At 38.3% G+C, this 20,422-nt stretch overlaps 2 protein-coding genes and 1 pseudogene across 2 annotated transcripts; all 3 read right to left on the reverse strand.

Moving 5' to 3' along the window:
• Positions 1-7,578: 7,578 nt before the first annotated feature.
• LOC131774202 (C-reactive protein 3.3-like) lies at positions 7,579-11,544 on the reverse strand. The gene is made up of 5 exons (XM_059090212.2): positions 11,472-11,544; positions 9,971-10,150; positions 8,905-9,130; positions 8,103-8,233; positions 7,579-7,835 (listed from the first exon to the last, which is right to left on the reverse strand). Exons 1-5 carry the CDS (start codon positions 11,509-11,511, stop codon positions 7,579-7,581), a joined length of 834 nt encoding a protein of 277 aa, XP_058946195.2. The 5' UTR covers positions 11,512-11,544.
• Positions 11,545-11,708: 164 nt separating this feature from the next.
• Positions 11,709-14,275, reverse strand: LOC136280037 (uncharacterized). The gene is made up of 3 exons (XM_066164644.1): positions 14,197-14,275; positions 12,339-12,476; positions 11,709-11,968 (listed from the first exon to the last, which is right to left on the reverse strand). Exons 1-3 carry the CDS (start codon positions 14,273-14,275, stop codon positions 11,709-11,711), a joined length of 477 nt encoding a protein of 158 aa, XP_066020741.1.
• Positions 14,276-19,286: 5,011 nt separating this feature from the next.
• On the reverse strand, positions 19,287-20,422 carry LOC136280038 (uncharacterized; annotated as a pseudogene).

The raw sequence follows: 20,422 nt of genomic DNA on the forward strand, positions 1-20,422 counted from the left end.
GGTCTCCAGTGATGAAAACTTTGCCATCTGAGACAGTCTTATTCACTCGAGTGGATGAGGAAATGTGAGGTGAAGCCACAAAGATCAGGAGCAGATGAAAAAAAATCGATTTAGCAGCGAACATGGCGACAGAAAGAGCTGAGGTCTGCTAATAAGAGTGAGTCATCAGAGAAACCGAAGCAATTTTTTATTAAGCACGATGCATGTTGATAAAAGTAAACAAAACAAGTTTATTTTTCTGTACGACGATATGTTTGTTTTTTGCGTTTTATATGATATTTGTGATACAGTTGATTACCGGCCCATCAGTTGATAAACTGGACTTTTAGTGAGCAAGTAGGAGTGATTTAGACATCATTTATACAGTTGCACTTCAATTTATCGTCTTCCTTTCCCTTTTTTTCCTTCTCCTCTTTTTATTTTATTTTTGTCTTTTTCAGTGGGGTTTTCCTGTTTTTTAGTTTGAAGTTTCCTTTCACATGCTAATTTTTGACGAAAATTGTGTCCAATGTGTACAGAGACGGTTGTCTTCAATTACATAATTTTGTAGCACTACTTAATACACTACAAGAAGAGAAAAAAAAAATTAAGTTGCAGGAATTTGTTAAGTGTATACTCTGTTTCTGAAATGCCTTGTTCTGTCGGTATCGGAATTAAGCATTCCTTTGAAGAAGCTGTACGACAGGACGACGCATTAGACAATACAAGACGAGCCATGATAGGAGCAGCATTGTTGTTATCTTTCTCTCTCACTGTTTCACCTTTGCTAACACATTGATTAAATTACCTTACGAATTTCAGGCAAGCAGTGAAGTAAGGGATGAATAGAAGTCTAAATTTACATTGTGAGCAATTGGGAATAAAGCGAACAACAGCGTAATAGATGTAGCTGACAAATTGTGATGCCGATATCTGCAATTCAAATTTACATCTTTGTAGTCTTAGCAATTGTTTCATTGGTTTCAAGCAAATCTGTGTCAACAGACCGGGATGTTGACATTGAGGTTTTCATTCTTGTTCGGATAGTTAAAGCGATTACATGAGCCCACGGCGATCATCGATCAGAAAGGAATTTTTGGAACAAGAAAGCGCCAGGTTATTTTCCAACGTTGTCATCTTTTTCTACAATTTTTCTTCTTTGATGATAAATGACTCCAATTTCAAACGTTCTTAGAAATAAAGGAGTGACATCCAAGACAATTTCCTAAAATGGAACAACATTTTTGAGCCAGATATATTTTGACATTCCCACCTCAACAAATTCCTTAGTTTTAAAAGCTCCAAATGCATTATTTGTGCACTTTGCTTTTTTAAAACTAGCTTTCGCATTTCTTTCTCCGATGCTCTGCCGTTAAGCTACAGAAAATCTATAGTGAACTGGGCCATTATTTAATAGATAATTACTGAGGTTCGCAGCATTATTGGGTATAATGCAGGCAGCTTCGGCCTGCGGCCTCAGCTGCCTGCATTATACCCAATAATGCTGCGAACCGAAGTAATTAACTATTATAATTATTGACCCTCATAAAATCCTATTGTTCTCTCTCTGCATTACATCGACGATTTCAGTCGCCCCTTCATATTGATGTTTTGGTACACCAACAATGCAACTGGCAAGCATTGTCCAGTAATAATACAAATTGTATAATCCTTTTTCATTCCCCAATTCAGCCATTGTTAACTACTTGCAAAGATGATATAATCATTGACTCTCATGAAATCCTACTATTTTCTCTCTCCAACAATGCAATTAGCACGTATTGTCTAGTAGTTCTACAAATTACATAACCCTTTTCATTTCCCGGAATTTAGTCATTGTTAAATCCTTGTGAAGATTATGTAACTTTCCACATCTTTCAGGTGTGTGATTGAATTTCATGCAAACGTAATTTGCATTGTATATTAACGCAGTGCACTTGGTTATTTGAGTTGTTTGTTGGAAGGCAAAGAGTTGCTACTGTTTTGAAGCTTGATGGAGGATTCTTCGGAAGACGATGGACAAAGGGAAGAAACAGGGTTACAGGGGTTAAGCGAAAAGGTTTTAGACGAAAACCAGAGCGAAGATTATAATCAGTCAGTCGTAATTAGTACTCACAGTACGAAAATTGTTATTTCTTACAAGTGAGAAAGACTGTCATTGTCAGATGTGCCCTAAATAAATTGTAAAATGTTTTCGTCTGTACGTCTCCTGGAATGGTACTTCTCATGGTGTATTCATTTACTTTTTAACTTCAGATCTTCATCATAAATTATGCGCGGACATTCGCGAATTTTCAAATTAGTAAATACCACAGTCATGCAGCAATATTAAAAATATTGCTGGAAGCAGGCTGCACTATTAAAAATATTGCAGTGCAGCCAGCCCACTGCAATATTGAACGTTTTAGCGCGTTTAGGATTACCCCTGATAATTTCCCTGCTACCAAAAAGGACCGCCACCGTTTTCCTCAGACAGTTGGACTTGACTGAATATGAATACTTTCTCAGGCTGAAATCGCCGATATAATGCTGAGAGAGAACAATAGGATTTTATGAGGGTCAGTAATTATATAGTTCATATGCAACGCATGTCTCGCATACTGCTAGAACCAGCAATATTGAACTGAGCCACGTGCGAGTAAATAGACTAAGAAGGGCGGCAAAGTAAAACAAAAAGCCATAGCTCTTTCTACCTTCAACGAACGATCTAAAAATCAAGCAATAGAGGAATTTTTCCGAGTTTATATTGCATTATTTAAACACGCAGGGAGTTGGGACAACTCGAGAAAGTTATGCTAGCCCAAGACGCGGTGAGAATTTTCCAAAGCCTCGAGTGTTTGAATGAGGCCATGCAACTAGGGAAGGAAATCATTGTTTACATATCCTCATCTAAACATCTCGAACGTAGCCATAAGATTGAGTCCACCAACATATCCTTTACTCCAGACTTATTGCTAACTAGTAGGTTTTGATCCCAAGGCGTTTTACATGTTTCGATTAATATCAAATAAAAGATCATGCGCTTGAGTAGCATTTACGACATGTTGTTAGTGATACTAGGAAAGTCTTTTCAGTCTCCGAAAACAGGATCTCTTTTAGCCTGTGCCAGGATATCAGTTAAGCGAACCAGACGTTTTATTAACTGAAATAAAAGAACTGACCCTAAAGCTTACTGAAAAAGTTTGACATTCCCCGGCAAGGGGGGAGAGGCAAGGGGGGAGAGGGGGTCAGTAGTGGGTGTGTTGCATTGAGTGATGCATGATAATTGCGCAAAAACCGCATTTATTGGCGCAGGAAAAAAAATGCGGGTCACCGGCAAGACGTTTCAAACGCAAGAAGCTTAAAATTACTCCCCACAAGAAGCTGCGAGGGGTAATTAATGCAACTGTGAACTGCCAACAGCGATAAGAAGTTGTTTTGCAACATTTTGGTAACTTCCCAACTAATACGTTACCAACGAGTGGTTGATCAGCGTAACAGATGCTGACCCAAACATTTCTATTGAGAAGAGAGATAAGATATAGTCAGTAGGCAGTACAAGCCAATTTTTTGTTGTGTAAATTTCCAGGACTGCCCGCTAAAATCTAAATGAAGAGAATGGCCAAAATGATTCGCTAATTTTACCATAGTTACTTTTTCGCTCAAGTTGGAAAATAAGAGTCCCAATATTTTGTTTTCTTCATAATGTGCTGTGAAAAGAGCTCTCTCTCGACTGGATTTAACTTGTTTCGAATTACTTTCGACTTTCTTCAGTCATTTAAAGCTGCTTTGTGAGAATAAAATCGTCCACAGAACACGTGAAACCACTTACTCATTTAAAGTCGTAGATCTCAACTACGGTTAGCAGTAAGAGGTATATTTTCTGTGACTTCACAAGGGTGATTTCACATCCTTGTATAAATATTTCACTCGCTTGCTCGAAATTATTTCCTCTACGAACGTTCTGATACCAAATACTCTAATAAAGGAACGTTTCTAAGGAAACCATGGTTAGTTACCTCTCTCTTTGTGCTTTTATGTGGCATATCCCAGTGCCTCATACGATATTCACGTTCTTGAGCGTAAGTAATTTGCAGATTTGTATGTAAACATAACTACGACCATGATTGCGTCGTGGCGTAGGTACGTTAACCTTGATTTTCACTTGATGTTAAAATATCAGATTTGACACATCTGGTGCGCATGGCGAAGCCAAATTAAGATATATATATATGATAAGGCTGATTACTAGTCAAACTACAGAGATTTGTTTCTCATGCATCTAGAAATACCTCTCAAAACCGAGTTAAGTTACGGACCGAGTGTTTCTGCTTGGAGTTATAGCCCCTTTGAAGTGAGTGGGCCGCACAGAGAAATACGATCCGCTAAATTGACCAATCATAGCGCACATACTGAATAAGGGATATGATAAATAAAATATATATTATCCACGACAGAAGGTTATAGATAGGGGTCTTCATCTTTTTTTCTCTAATCGTCCTTCACCATAACTACACATAAACATCCTTCTTCAGTCGTATGTCTTACCTTTCTGTGCCCCGCATAGCCTTTGTCCTGATACATACAGCGTAATAAATATCAATAACAGGACCAGCAAGAGAGCCATGGTGAGCAAACAAGCGATCTTCCAGTTTGCAGCTGTTACTAGTTGTTCTTCATCAACACACAATGGTCACATTCTGAAACGTAACGAGATGTTTACCCTGGTTTCATTAAACGTACGCAATACCAAAAGGAAATACAACAAAAAAAGGGTCTCTGATCAGGTTGGTGAAAAATTTCGATATCTGTATGTAGTTTTCGCATTTGAAAATGAAAGTATTAAGTCAACATTTTTTTTAACAAGTTTCACTATTTGCCGTTTGTATATCCAAGAATTGAAACGACAATTGCAAACGTCGTGCACCACTTTCACAAAGAGTTCTAACCCTTCACTCCTAACATAAGCAGGTGTTAAATTGATCAAAATACGACTCCCAGGTGAATATCTCGTCATTTTTGTGTCTAGTGCGTAACACCTAGACACCTTGCAAAAGCGGTTAAAGATTGAGTGTCAACAAATGACGTAACGCCTTATGGGTTTTTTGTGAAGTTTACAGTACGTGTCAGGCTACATGAGGTAAGCGATCATCGCGTAACACAAATTTTACGAGAATGCGTAACCAGTGAAGTGGCGTAGCCACGTGGATATTTAGTCATAAGATCTGTCGTGCTAAGTCGAAAATCCTTATTTGGTGAGCAAAACTCCTGAGGCAAACAAAGGGATATTCGGAATCGAAGAGGCAAAGGTTGTAGAAGACAATGTGCTTTGTCAACCGTCGCGTTTTAAGGGCGGACTGAGGTGGCGAGGAAAGTTTATTTTGGCGAGTAAACAAGACTTTTCTAAGATACTCATACCTGCTCTCACCTTTATAATTGATCTTTTGTAGTTTGTTCATCGTCACTTTGCTGTTAATCGACACGTGGTCAGCGCCCGCCATAAGGTTAGTATAGAGTTAACAGATTTTACGACTTTTTTTTCTGCACAAGGATCCACCCCCCAATTACTAAGACATTGTATAGTTTGTATTTTCCTTTCGTATTAACTTTTAGATTCTTTGAAGTCGTTCAATCTTAATTTCATTTAAGTAAGCCTTTTATTGGAACGCCCCAAATATGTGCGAAAAGTCGTCGCAAATTGTACCTTAATTGTATCAATCTTTGTATTACAGAACTAAATAATTTATGGAAATTCACATGTTGAAATTTGTGCGATTTATTCATAAAAATGGGTGACCGCCTAATAGAGGGACTTTGGGGACTTTGAAAACCGACCACTTAGTACAGGTTGACCGCTTAATACAGTGCTGCTTGATACAATTCGACTGTACGTTTTTGTCAGTTATCCACCAACAAGCAGAACTCATGTTGCGGTGGTTCCCTGTACAGGACTGCTTTTACTTAAATCTGACATCTGTAATTCATAACCTTTTTATTATCTGCTGAGCCAGAGGTAAAAGAGGGAGGCTTAAAATGAGTTATCACATACTATATTCACAAACTGTTTTATCGTTCAAATCCAACTGGAATTAAGATAGAACTGTAAAAGCTGTGCCTTTTGCTTCATATCAGTCAGAAAGAAACGAACAGGGTTCAGGGTTGCTTAGGGGGATATAACTGTGTGATAATAATTAATATTGAACACACCACAAAAATCGTAATAAAATATCAAAATTTACTGTTTATACTTTATAGAGAGAAGTTAATAAAAGTTGATCACATCGCGTGATGAAGGCTGTGTCTTTGCATTAGAAGTGACTACATCATGAGGGCATAATTAGCTGCGAAAGGTTTTACGATGAGACAGTGGCGGTTATAGTTTACTGGAAAGGAATAAAGGCGAGAATGTTTCCCAGGTAAAAGAATATGGTGTTTTTTTAGGAACTGCTCGATGTTATTGTCTTCAGCTTTGAAAATTATGGAGATACTGGCTCGGTGAGATCACCGGCTCAAAACTCAATTCAATAAGAAGTCAACCTATCTAAGCTGGTGCTGGTGATGAAAGGATGAAAAAGATGTCCAGGTTTGCTTCTGTATGGTCGTGGGCGAGCATTTGTTTAGTACCACAAAAAAAGAGGAGACACGTACACCAAGATATATTGATGTTTACAAAAAACAGGAAAAATAGATAAAAACTTGATTTAAAACATTTCTATAACAGCGTCTTCATGGCTCTTTAATGTTGAAAATACTGGTTGTTACCGATTTTATCTTCGGAGAATGTTACCACTCGCAACCCGTGACCCGCGACTACTGGTCAAACTCACGACAAGTTATTGGTGATAGCAAGAAACACATTGACTCTTCGAAAACAACATCTCTCTTGGTTTGGACTTGGATATTAGTTGAGAGAGAAACGAAAAACAGACGTACTAAAAATTGGCAAGCAACTTGGTGCATGTCGGTTGCGGGTAACCATGGTTGTTAGGGATACAGCAATAGAAAGAGAGCGCTCTTTTGCATGCCATTTTTTACACATTCTATTTTTTTTGGCGCGGAAAAATTTTTCGCTCTCCTGCTCGTCTCCACCAACTGAATGCCTGGAACTTGAAGAAAAAGGATAATAAAGGGCAAAAATAAGAAATAAAGAAAGAAAAAAGGGAGAAAAGGAACAAAAAAGAAAATAAAAGAAATAATTATAAAAGAGGTACTACCTCAAAGTTTCAACCCTTTCAACTTATTTTTTCTTGTGTTAATCGGCCTTGAAATTTTGTTTTTGAAAAGGTGCCCTAAAGTTAACGGCCTGGTTGTATTTTCCATTCATATTAATTAATATTTTCATACATCTCACAAGATCTCAGGGTAACTTATTTCCCAGAGCGGAAAGGTAATTCTTCACGCGGAAAATTAGTAACGCAAACTTGCAAAATGATAAGAGTAATTTTAAGAACGGAAACGTTCTATAACATTTTGGAAGTTTCGCAGTGAAAAAGAAGAGTACTTAACACTTAGTGCCATCATTTTTACGATTGTTTTGAACTTTGAAAACAAACTTAATGAAACAAGCCTAAACTATCTAAATACGATTGAAAGTTAAACTTCAGTAGAGCATTGCGCATTTCAATTTAAGCAAGAAGGCTGAACTATCTGCACTGAGCCCATTCGGTGATATTTGAAGTCGCTCCACTGAAACAAATTTCCCGTCCCTGTCAAGCACGATTTGGACATGCACCTGATTTCTTGGTCTGAAATCACGTGATTCCAGATATTGACATCTGCCATTTCACCAATGAAACTTTGATGTTCTTGAAAGCCTCCTCCCAATTTGTCTTGATCCTGTCCAAGTACAAGGTGTCCACCTCCGCGGATCAATCGGCCTGTAATTAAGAGCAAGAATATGTCTCCATTCCTTCGCTAGTCGTGCTTTTAAACCAATTTGTGGAAAAGTAGTTGTTGTTTTTTTTTTATTGTTAGTTTTTTTAAAGGTATTTTAGTAATACCAGAACAAACAATTTAAATAAAGTTGTAGTAAGCAAAACGTTTAATCTGCAAATGTTCATATTTTTTGTTAAAATACTCGACCTGCCTGATGGCAAAATTTTGTGAATTAGTTTGATGTTCGATATTTTCTGAGTACAACTTACCTTTTTCTAATCCTGTACCATTATCCCCTAAATAACCATCCTTGATCAATTTCCACGATCCAGCGGTATTCTCCCATGCTGCGCAGATGTGATGCCACTTTCCATCGTTGGCAGATACACGGGTGTAACCACTATAATGAACATTGAAAGGATTTAAAGTTTTTCCTTAATAATCCATTTTGAAAAGTTTAAACGATTGATAAAGTAGTTGAAGATTAATGGTGTGATAGATTTTGAGTCTGGTGCGATAATTATTGAACCTGTATCCCTCTTCTATCTCTTTCTGCACGTAGAGAGGTGAAATGCTAAAATATCATCAAGCTCTGTCTGCAAGGCATTTGATACCATTTTCATGAGATGGTTTATTGTTAACCTCTCATAATTCTAAACCTCTCATGATTCTAAAACTCTCAAATTTCACTCGAAAGTCTATTCAGCCCATCAATTTGAGAAATTTTGATTGAAAAAAAGGCAACTGAGGATCGTACGTTCACACCTCTCCCTTTATTCACTCATTACCACAAATGTTCAGACGTGATATAATTTGAGAAAGAAAAACGCACAACGCCGAGAGTTTTTAAGTCAACCATCGGCTTTGTCCAATAGTGCTTTATTTTATGGATGATAAGTGTAAGGAAATAGCATTCAGGGCTCCGCCATTAGGATTAGCCAAATATGGTTCATTAAATAGCTCTGGCTACATTTACTATTGCTGATTCACGATTCAAATAGTACAGGACGGGTTCTGTACATCATGCGCAGTGTATCGTTCCTATTCCCCAATGAAACCGTATTCTCGTACCTCCCAACTGATCGCACACCGAACCCAAAATGTCCGGGCATTATTAAGAACAGTTCGTTATCCGATCCACTCACAGCATAGCTGAGAAGTGCTCCATTCTTTCCTGTAGCATTAGTCTTAATCCACATACAAACTGTCACAGCTGTAAGGCTTGGTATTCCATGCGTGATGATTACGTAATCATTTTTACTCTTATATGGAAATAACAAAGAGTAGTTCGGGCTGACTGAAATCAATTGAAAGAAAATTTGGTGAGGAATGGAATGTTCTACCCACTAGAAAAGTCTGAAGCTCTTCCCTTTAAGAATGAATAGTAACATATCACAGAATCAAGAATATTCCTTGTTACATCTAACATTCCAAGTGATTTCAAGACAAATTCTACTAAAACTTGACACCCCCTAAAGCTACGACAATTATAACTCTAACAAGACGAGCGCAACTAATTTTTCAAAACACTAGACAATTTATCCGGTGAATATTACATGCACTTTGCAATTATTTCCAAGGCAACTTCAACGACGCTTCATTAAAGGAACGAAACACCCACAAACGTAATAAAATTGCATATTCGATCTACAACGGGACTCGTAGTTTTTCAGTGATCCTGCAATACATAACAGATATGTCCGGAAGCATCTTGCCAATCACAACCCCACAACGTCCGAAAAACCAACAAATTGATGATTGCGTTTTGACGTTCACTGACTAAAGGTAGATACACGCAAACGAGATTAGGGATTCCAGTTCCTGGGTTTCCTGTAACATCAGAGAGGTTTGCAGGTACTTCAACGGAAAACTGACTGAACATAAACGAGCGATGATGTCAAAAAATCAAATAGCTGAACATCATCAACCTACAAACAACACAATTGACTGGGACTTTGCCCAGTGCTTCATCTACATCTACATCTACACCTACATTCATCTACATCTTCATCATTAGATGATCTAACTTCTTTTAATGACATACTTCGTCTCCGGTTTTCATTAAGGCTAATAAAAATTTTTCAGGACTAACCTTACCCGAAAGACACTCTAAATAATTATCGAGTGAAACTCTTACCAAATTCACAAGTTGGCTGCACTCCCGTCCATGAACCGTTGTTCAGGCAGAGACGCTCTGAGGGTCCATTTAACCAGTAACCACGATTACAACTGAATGAAATAAACTCCCCCGTGCAGTTTTTTTGACTGTGTGAAAAACCATTCTTCGGGTTTTTCAACAAAGGACAAATTTTCCTGACTGATAAATAGATACGTGTAAATACATAGACGCACGAATATAAATATGTCGATATAGATTAATAAAGAAAACATAAATCTCTTGAGAAATGTTGCTAAGTTTCTCATCTCTGATTGTACCGTGATTATTTTTAGTTGATAGGCTAGCTAGGGTGATGCCAGTTTGCATAGGGCGGTAAAGCGAAATCAGGCAATCCTACATTGCTTACAACACGCAAGTGAAAATTATTTCAAAGATGCATTCCTTCCATAACCGATGCCTTTATCGTTTCAGATGTGTTCTTAAATTGCAAAGAGAGCTCTTCGATTGACTTAATCACGAAATCCAGTTTCCTTACGACACTTTTGTTAAACGAGTGAGGACTTGTGTACCACGCCTCGATTGTTTTGTTAATTAGAGCCAGTCTTCCTGAAGAAATTGAAAGACATAAACAAAGATCTTAAAATATTTCAATAATAAATGCGTGGATAAAAAACATTGGTTCGTGGTGTAATTTCGAAATGTCAAAAAAGATAGTTTTCCAAACAAATTTCGATTCTTACGGAATCCACATGAATCTCACAATGAGATTACCGCTGTTTCCAAGTATCCTTTTCCAAGTTACACTGCCCTGCGTGATTGTAATTTTCACATAATTTTAAAAAAAGGGGTATTAAAGACTATTGCGTAAGGAAAAGATATCTGGGATTTTGCAAGAACTGAGATTTTGACACTTTTTGACTTTTGGCAAGTATATTTAAATGAAATTAAATCGAACTGTCAAATAAATCTTTTACACTTTTGAAAGTCTACTTTCAGGACACAATACTGAATTTCTCGGGAGGTTCCCCACATGTGTTGATAGAAGATTTGTGTGGAATACATTCGAAGAAATGAAGCCAAAGATCACCAAGTCATTCGCAAGCAAAGGTTAGATGCGATCGGATTGCCTTACATTACATTCTTGAACATCCATTAGATGTGTACTTTCCACTTGCGTATTGGCAAAAATTTTTGGGCTTGAAATTGGTGTTTTATATCGTTTTAATATCACCTCTTTTCTATGGAACCTGTCTTACGCGGCTACGCCCAGCCATTCTTCGTGGGTGACCACCTAATACAGGTTTAACAGTGTAAGAAAATGATTTCATAAGGGAGGATTGGTGACTCAACGTGAACAGCCACAAGTAGGAGAAATGTTCATCATTGAGTCGGACTTGTTTTTCGTTTTGCAACTCCCTGGTTGAGAGAGAGGCCTAAGTTTCCTTCATAGACCAATCACAAACCGCATTAAAGCAAAAGCAATTCAACCCAAGTTGAAAATCAATGTAAATATGGATACCTTTCATTTCCAAAGCAGTCGTCCTTTCAGACATGTTCATAACATTAACGTTTACTAAATCCAGTTTTCTTTCCATATTTGTGCCCAGGGAGTCGAGGTGTTTGGACAAAGCCTCAATAGCTTTGAACATTGGGTCCTGGTTATCTGTAGATAATCGCGACAAAAAGAAGCTAAAATGGTTGATTACACACATAGGTGGTGCAAAGAAAAATTGTGGAATTCAACCATCAAACCTTTTTAGAAAAGGCTTCCGATGGTTTTTTCACTTTCTTCAGTTTCTTCGAAGACATTAAGATGAGTGGTTGAAATAAGAGTGCAAATACACACGCATATACACGACTTAAAGTGCATACCTTGTAATGCCGAAGCACTTGTCCTCTGAGATGCGTTCTTAACATATGCATTTACTAAATCCAGTTTTCTTCCCATATTTACGTCCAGTGAGTCAAGACGTTTGGACAATGCTTTAAAAACTTTATACATTGAGTCCATCTTTTCTGTAGACAATCATGACAAACAGAAAAGGATTTTTAACACAAGCGATAACCCATTTAAGTTCCAGGGACAAAGGACAAACTGGGTTTCCCGGTGAGGATTCTAGCCCCTCCTATTGCGGCCCAAATGCTCCAGCAGCTGTAATGCAAACATTAAAGCTCTGTAAAGTTTTGTTAAATTATCCAGTTTTCCCAAAGACGAGTTAACGCATTTGACCTAAAACTGATTTCTTAAAACAAGGAAGGCTGATTTACCAACTTAGAGCAGGCACATCTATATAGATAATAACAAAGCCCTCCACACCAACTATGACCTTTTCACCAATCAAAACCTCATTAAAGAAACACCACTACAAGTTCTAAATATACATACCCTGCATTTCCAAGACCGTTGTCCTTTGAGATGCGTTCGTACCATTCAAATTTACGAGATCCTCTCCGATTTGTTTGTCTTGCCAGTCAAGGCGTTTGGACAAAGCTTCAGTGGCTTCGTTTATTGAGTCCAGTTTTTCTAGAGACAGTCATGATAAAGAAAAGTGTTAAAAGAACTGATTGTTTACGAAAGAGGGACAAGGTGCTGGGTAATGATTTGAGCCCTTGAGCAAACCAGACGTTTTACTGACTGAAATAAAATAGCTAAGCCTCACTGAAAAAGTTCAACATTCTCTGCATTTGAGAGCCGGCTCTTTTCTTTAATGAGGCCGCTTTTTCACGACAAAGGAGGGGAGGGGGGGTTGGTAGCGGATGTGTTGCATTGACTGATGCATGATAGTTGCGCAAGAACCGCATTAATTGGCGCAGGAATGCTCAAGTGAGTCAAAGAAGAGAAAGTGTAGGTCATCAGCAAGACGTTTCAATCGCAAGAAGCTTAAAAATTCCTTTCCATAAGAAGCTGCAAGGGGTAATTAATGCAACTGTGAACTGCCAACAGCAATGAGAAGTTATTTTGCAACGTTTTGGTAACTTCCCAACTAATGTGTCACCAACGAGTGGTTGATCAGCGTAACAGATGCTGACCCAAACACTTCTAATGAGAAGAGAGATAAGATATAGTCTCTGAGATAATGTGCGCGCAGTACAGGCCAATTTTTTGGTGCGTAAATTTCAAGGACTGCCCGCTAAAATCTAAATGGAGAGAATGGTCAAAATGATTTGCTAATTTTACCATAGTTACTCTTTCATTTGGGTGGGAAAATGAGAGTCTGAATATTTTGTTTTCTTCATGATGTGCTATGAAAAGAGCTCTAGACTGGATTTAACTTGTTTCGAATTGCTTTCTACTTTCGTCATTTAAAGCTGCTTTGTGAGAATAAAAATCGTTCACAGAACAGGTAAAACCATTTTATCCTCTCTCGGTAAAACACACTGAGGAGATAAGGCAAAAATATCTTACAAATCTCGTTCTTTCGATCCGTGCATTATGTTTCTGTTCCTCGTTTTCGCCTTTGTGACTGATGGCTCACGTGCTTTGCGCTCGGCCCATGAGTCAAGAAGAGAAAATAACTCTTGGTATGGACCCCAAATACGGTTGGCAATAAGAGGTATATTTTTTGCGACTTCATAGGGGTGATTTCACATCGCTGTGTAAATCTTTCACTCGCTTGCTCGAAACGGTTTCCTCTACGAACGTTCTGATACCAAAAACTCTAATAAAAAAAAGGTTTCTGAGGAAACCATGGTAAGTGATCTCTCTCTTTGTGCTTTTATGTGGTGTATCAGGCACCTCATGCGATATCCACGTCTTTGAGCATAGGTAATTTGCAGATTTGTATGTAAACATAACTACGACTATGATTGCATCGTGGCGTAGGTAAGTTAACCTTCTTGGCAAGAACCATTTTCCTTGATTTTCATTGGATATTGAAATGTCAGATTTGACACATCCAGTGCGCATCGCTGAGCCAAATTAAGCGATATATGAGAAGGCTGATTACCAGTCAAACTCCAGAAATTTGTTTTTCATACATCAAGAAATACCCCTCACTAACCGAGTTCAGTTACGGACAGAGTTTTTCTGCTTGGAGTTATAGCCCCTTCGAAGCAGGCTACACAGTGAAATACGAGCCGCTGAATTGATCAATAATAGCGTATATACTGAATGAGGAATACGATAAATGTAATGAATATTATGCACGAAAGAAGATTACATATAAGGGTCTTTTATCTTTTTTTCCCTAATCGTCCTTCACCATAACTGCACATAAACATCCTTCTTCAAACGTATGTCTTACCTTTCTGTGCCCCGCATGCCCTTTGCCCCGAAACATACAGCGTAATAAATATCAATAACAGGACCAGCAAGACAGCCATGGTGAGCAAACAAGCGATCTTCCAGTGCGCAGCTGTTACCCACCCCCTGTCAGTCTTCTGTCGCTGTTTTTCATCAATACACAATGGTTGCATTCTGAAACGTAACGAAATGTTTACCTTGGTTTTATTAAACGTACGCAATACCAAAAGGAAATACACCAAAAAAGGATTCCTGATCGCAGGTTGGTGAAAAATTTCGAGTTCTGTATGTAGTTTTCGCATTTGAAAATGAAAGTATGAAGTCAACATTTTTTTTAACAAATTGCACTATTTGCCGTTTGTATATCCAAGAATCGAAACGACAATTGCAAACGTCGTGCACTACTTTCACAAAGAGTTTTAACCATTCACTCCTAACATAAGCAGGCGTTAAATTTATCAAAATCCGAAGTTCTCCCAGGTGAATGTCGGCAAAACTTGTTGACAGGCTTGGAGAATTGATACTGTTTTTCTAGTGCAGGGGGCGGCTGTTCACAGGCTAAGGTGTTGCTGTCGCTGATTTTTTTCTTCTTTTTTCTTCTAATCGAAAGTTGATGTGAAACGGAATCAGTCATTCTATAGGCTGTGTTATAAAAGATTAACTATCAAATTACCGACACTATGCGGCCAAGAGCCCTTTGTACTGACACAGCACTCGCCTGCTTTATATTGTAATACAGAAGTTTGAGTCACGTATTACAGACGATCCAAGTTGGCTAAAATCTTCATTGGCAAGTCATTCCGCCAAAATACTCTAATGCCGCTCATTGCATTCGATTTAAAAAAAGCTCGACAACTGAATGCGATACTAACATACTGTTTCTGCGAATAGTTCCCCTATTAAGACAGTTTCTTTAGAGTTGCAAAAAACAGGATAAAACATAACATTAAACATTTAATTGCGAATCAAGGACAACTAAGCCAACTTAATTAAATATTTTGCAAATAATGGAAGGAAAATTCAAAACCAACCTGAGGTACTGATTCCCGAGTGAAATGACAAAATAAGCTTTCGCGTGCAAGGTCAAGATTCAACCGCACATCTCGTGTTCAAAATGGAATTTATGACCGAATTCTAGCTGCAGTTTATATATATGTCTTTCATCATCGAACCATTTCGAGAAACCATACCGATATCACGTGATGGATGTGTTCTTAGGATTGGACAATTCAGGAAAAGAGTTGAATCACGTGCAGATATGAAAACTGAAATGAATATCTCCTCATTTTTGTGTCTAGTGCGTAACACCAAACACCTTGTAAAAGCGGTAAGAGATTGAGTGTCAACAAATGACGTAATGCCTTATTGGTTTTTGTAGCTTACTGCCTAAAGAGGCGTAAGCTGCTATGCTGCCCTTCTGAGTGAGTGAGTGTAACTATAGTATCGAGCCAAACTCTACCGATTTTGATCCGATATTCCCCGATCTTAACTCCTTTTTGAATCTACGGACTTCTGTGAAGTCGTAGATACTATGCTATCCAGAGTATAAGTCCTTCCGTATGTCCATAACAATGGAAACCTGCGGATAATGCTCGGAATTCAGTTCGCTCTTCTCCAACATCGTTCGATTTTCGTATCTCGCGTCGGCGATCGTGATCGCAATTTTTTATCTCCTGCAGGTTTTGTGTCGCATTGCTGCGATTATTTGCTCCGTCAAGGGAATATTTGCCCACCCCAAAGGAGTTCAGCCGTCGCATTGCTGCGATTATTGGTTTCGCGATTGATTTTTAAACTCATGAATTTCGCGCATGCGCAAGAGCGAGTTATAGATACAATGTGGGGAGTGGCATTCGCTCGCTCGCTCGCTCGATTGGTCGATTCCTGTAAACTTTTTTTAGATTTTGGGCTTTTGAGTGCATTTGATAGTTTTTGGCGAGCAATAAACAGACGAAATGGCGACCTTTGTTGCTAAGAATAGTGGTGGGGTGAAAAAGAAGCCAATGATAATCTTAAAATAGTTTTTTTTTTCGTTTTAGTTTCAACAAGTGGCGCCAGCGACTGGCAGGCATGCAAGGATTCACATTGAAGTAACAGAACAACCTTCGTTTTTCATAAAATTGTAATTTACAATCCTTGAACTTGAAAACAATCCGAAGATTCATTGAAAATATCACTTACTGCGAAGCGCTCGGAGTTTACAGATGTTCAAAAGCTTTTTCTGTTATGGCGTGAGATTGCGGACAAAATCGATCATTACGTTTCGTATCGTGTGTTTTTCCTATGTGAAGCAACAAAAGATGCCGGCGACTGACGAAATAACAAGTTAACACGAAAATTAAATAACACCTTAACAAACAATTTTAGCTACCGATTTTCAGTGAATTTTTAAAGAACAATTTTCTTTTAGGTTTCAAGACAATTTGAAGATTCAACATACATACAACGTACTAAAATGCGAAAGTTACACACCACAAAACTGATAAATAGGCCTGAAATGAAATTCTATCTTGTTATTGATTATACGTTGCCTAGCACGTGACTCAAATCTACCCAGGCGGAGATCCAAAATGACGGTGGCAGGCTTGGCTTAGTTATATCACTCAAAACTCGTTCCCGTCTGTCTCGTTTGATAAAGAGGGAATCGTTAATGTTTTCATTAAGACAGTATTGCCTTGATTTTCTAATATTTACAACGAAAGACAGTAAATTTCACTTTTCACCCACATTTACTTCCAACCTTTTCTTTTGAACCAGAAACAAAAATGATAGACGTTTCAAACACGACATCATCCACCTTGTCAAATGTAATAGCATGATCATTTCAATTGTAATGCCTTCTTATCCCAACGTTACTTTGTTTCTTTGCTACATTAGCGAACACTGAACTACTGCTCGTACTCTAGATATGACAATCAACCACAAAATTCCCTAAACCAGATAACATTAAACATAATCTAAAAAATCATGTGTCAATTCACGAGTTTGCTCACAGAGCACTTTGATTTAGTCAAAAAACGAAATGAAAGATTAGATAAAACATAACATTAAACATTTAACTGCGAATCAAGGTAAACTAAGCCAACTTAATTAAATATTTTGCAAACAACGCAAGGAAAATTCAAAACCAACCTGATTTACTGATTCCCGAGTGAAATGACAAAATAAGCTTTCGCGTGCAAGGTCAAGATTCAACCGCACATCTCGTGTTCAAAATGGAATTTATCCCCGAATTCTAGCTGCAGCGGTTGTATATGTCTTTCATCATCGAACCATTTCGAGAAACCATACCGATATCACGTGATGGATGTTTTCTTAGGATTGGACCATTCAGGAAAAGAGTTGAATCACGTGCAGATATGAAAACTGAAATGAATATCTCGTCAATTTTGTGTCTAGTGCGTAACAAATAGACACCGTGCAAAAGCGGCACGAGATTGAGTGTCAACAAATGAAGTAATTCCTTATTGGTTTTTGTAGCTTACTGCCTAAAGAGGCGTAAGCTGCTATGCTGTCCTTCTGAGTGAGTGTAACAATAGAATCCGAGCCCACAACGAACTCTGCCGATTTTGATCCTATATTCCCCGATCTTAACTCCTTTTTGTATCTACGGACTTCTGTGAAGTCGTAGATACTATGCTAAGAATGACTTTATTTCAATACTTCAAAGGTGAAACGATTGCATTCTATAGAATTTTTACTGAGTTATGAAATTTCCAAAATACCTTATCGTGAGCATTGAAATTTGTGAGGAGTGAGCTACATGCAGTTGAAAGCTATTTCTCTTACGTGGGACCTGATCTAGAGTCAAGTCTATTGCAGCTTAAAAGTACTTAGATAGAGCAAGTTAAATATAAAATAAAACTTTTGGGCACTCCTCATCCTGCGCCGCAGGGAGCTTTGTGAATTTCATAAATGTTTGCCATCTTGATTGAAACCCGCGATAAGGCGGTCCGACCTGCAGACAGGTTTCTAAAGCGTAACAGCCCTAAAATACTTAAAGATGCCGCAACGATTATCTGATGGAGTATCAAGATCGATATAAATCATCATTTTGACCATTTTTTCAAGAAATGGCCGAAATTTTCCGGAAAAATACTTCGTTAATTATTCCTATATGCAAGTTAGCTTCATGCATTCGTGTTATAACCCGTCAAAAATAGTTTCTGTAACAACATTTAGCCATTCAAAGAAGTGTTCCTATAAATGTGAAACTCACCTGTTGTATCCTTTCTTAAAAAGCTTTACGTAAAATTTCAAGAGCCATTTCCTTTGAACACAATGCGCTAAGGGAATCCAGTTTGTTTTGACAACTAAGTTGTTCATTTCGCTCAATTGTTTTTATCTTGTGCATAATCTTTTTCAGACCTCTTTTGCCGTTTTTCTTCAATAAAATAATTCACTCTTACTTGGGGAAAAATCTCGTGTCACTATATGTGAAATTTTTTTAGATTGTGAGCTGGTTGGTTCTCATGACTAATACGGTGGAGTTTTTTCAGCGTGACTGTGGACTGCCGTGAACTAGCCTGGTCACGCAATATCAGCATTAAAAGATTGTCTCACGGCTGGTGAACTCAAATTAAAGGAATATTTAGCTCGGCATTTATATCATGATATGTTGATGTTTCGCTATTGAGAGTATGAAACCTCCCCAGAAGAAATTGAGAAATTATGCAACCGATAGAATTTGGTATATTTAATTTAATAAACGTTTCCAAAAGTAGGTAAGCGAATTTAATATATTTAGTTAAAGGCATAAATCATTGAGAAAATTTCGAGGAGAAAGTCTCTTTTGTAAATGCTCGTACATGCTATTGAGTGAGGTTCAACATGACTCACGGTCACGGTAGGCCTATGATTTTTTTGTTTTGAAATTAAAGGCACGACTACAAAATAACAGGCGCCAATTTTAAAATGATTTTACGGGTTTGCTTACATGTTAATGCTTTAAGCGCTCTTATTCATCGATATAGAACTGTACATCAGGGTACTTAGAGGCGGTGCACATTGCTTCTCAACAAATTCACTGTAAATCCCCTATCATTGGTTTGCCAGGGCTTCATGCTTACAGTCATCCCAACCGTGTCCCGTGTGTTACACTTCATTAAAGCATTGACATTCTTGTATAAAGGACATCAGTTGTTCAATCAGGTCTTTTTTCCTGTCTCTTGATTTAAATGGTACTTCAAAAAAGCGCAAGATTTCTTTAAGCAGTGAAACATTAAAAAGACTCAGCTTATTATCTCTCACACACTCGCACAAGTTAAAGGCGTCGTAAGACAGAGGGTGTTGCGGCCTCAGTACGCTAGAAATGTGCACCGTCAGTTGTTGTCTTTCAGCTTCCTTTTCCTCTAGAAATAGTTCCTTTGGATTGTGCTCGATTCCTGAGTGTGCTTGTTGCCTTCTTCTGCTTGCTGCAAGGCGAGAAAAGAAACCCTGTACTTGGCTCTTGGTCAACCACTCGTCTCGTTCAAACAACCTTCTATTCTGCTCATCTCTTGTCTTGCGCATATCATTTGAGACTTGCTGAGGGTCAGCTTTTAGCCCTGATTGTTCCCCTAGGTCAAACTTTGCAGTTAGATATTTCTTAACTCAGTGAATCTAATGGATCCTGCTCGTGGCCTGTGTAGGGCATAGCCCATAATGACAGTGTGCAACGCGGGTATTGAGACATTTTCACTTTGGTGGATATTAGGTTCAGACGGTTCATTTTCAGTGACGTTGACGGATGTAGTAAATCTGTCTGCCCAATCTCTACGAAGCTTGTCATATAGCGTTTCTGACGGCCTTTCATCTTTGACGTAATGATCCCCTACGTCCAAATGTGACTCGAGCTCTGAAAATGTTTGGAAACTCTTCACGCATCCAGGCTCGGAACATTCAAACATGCTTATATTCGAATCGTCCCAGTCATTCTCTTCTTCTCAACTCTCTGTCACAGGATCTGAGCATTGATAAACACTTGCATCATGAAGAGGGAAAAATTTTTCACTAACAATGATACCAGTGTCCCCTTGGCCCTTTAACACCAGCTGGTCAAAAGAGATTTCCTTGCCACGCCCTATTCGGTACGACCTCCACACACGAATACCTTTCTCCTCAAACTGGACATTGTGAAGCTTGCTAAAACCATCTATCTTGTTCACTTCTAGGGTTATCTTCGCCTCGTCAACTTCGCAAACGCATGCGGATGTACCTTTCACTGGTCTTTCAGAAAGTGCCCTCCTCAT

Source organism: Pocillopora verrucosa, chromosome 3, assembly GCF_036669915.1.
Source record: "Pocillopora verrucosa isolate sample1 chromosome 3, ASM3666991v2, whole genome shotgun sequence".
Lineage (NCBI taxonomy): Eukaryota > Metazoa > Cnidaria > Anthozoa > Scleractinia > Pocilloporidae > Pocillopora > Pocillopora verrucosa.

Bases quoted from the DNA above. Each gene is read 5' to 3' on its own strand.
- LOC131774202 (XM_059090212.2), bottom strand. From the start codon at position 11,511: ATGAACATGTCTGAAAGGACGACTGCTTTGGAAATGAAAG. The intron at 9,131-9,970 runs GTAAGAGTTTCA...AATTGATTTCAG, and splicing joins GCAGCCAACTTGTGAATTTG to TCAGCCCGAACTACTCTTTG. The intron at 7,836-8,102 runs GTAAGTTGTACT...TCTTAATTACAG, and splicing joins TGGTACAGGATTAGAAAAAG to GCCGATTGATCCGCGGAGGT.
- LOC136280037 (XM_066164644.1), bottom strand. From the start codon at position 14,275: ATGGCTGTCTTGCTGGTCCTGTTATTGATATTTATTACGCTGTATGTT. The intron at 12,477-14,196 runs GTAAGACATACG...GACTGTCTCTAG, and splicing joins GGCATGCGGGGCACAGAAAG to AAAAACTGGACTCAATAAAC. The intron at 11,969-12,338 runs GTATGTATATTT...GATTGTCTACAG, and splicing joins AACGGTCTTGGAAATGCAGG to AAAAGATGGACTCAATGTAT.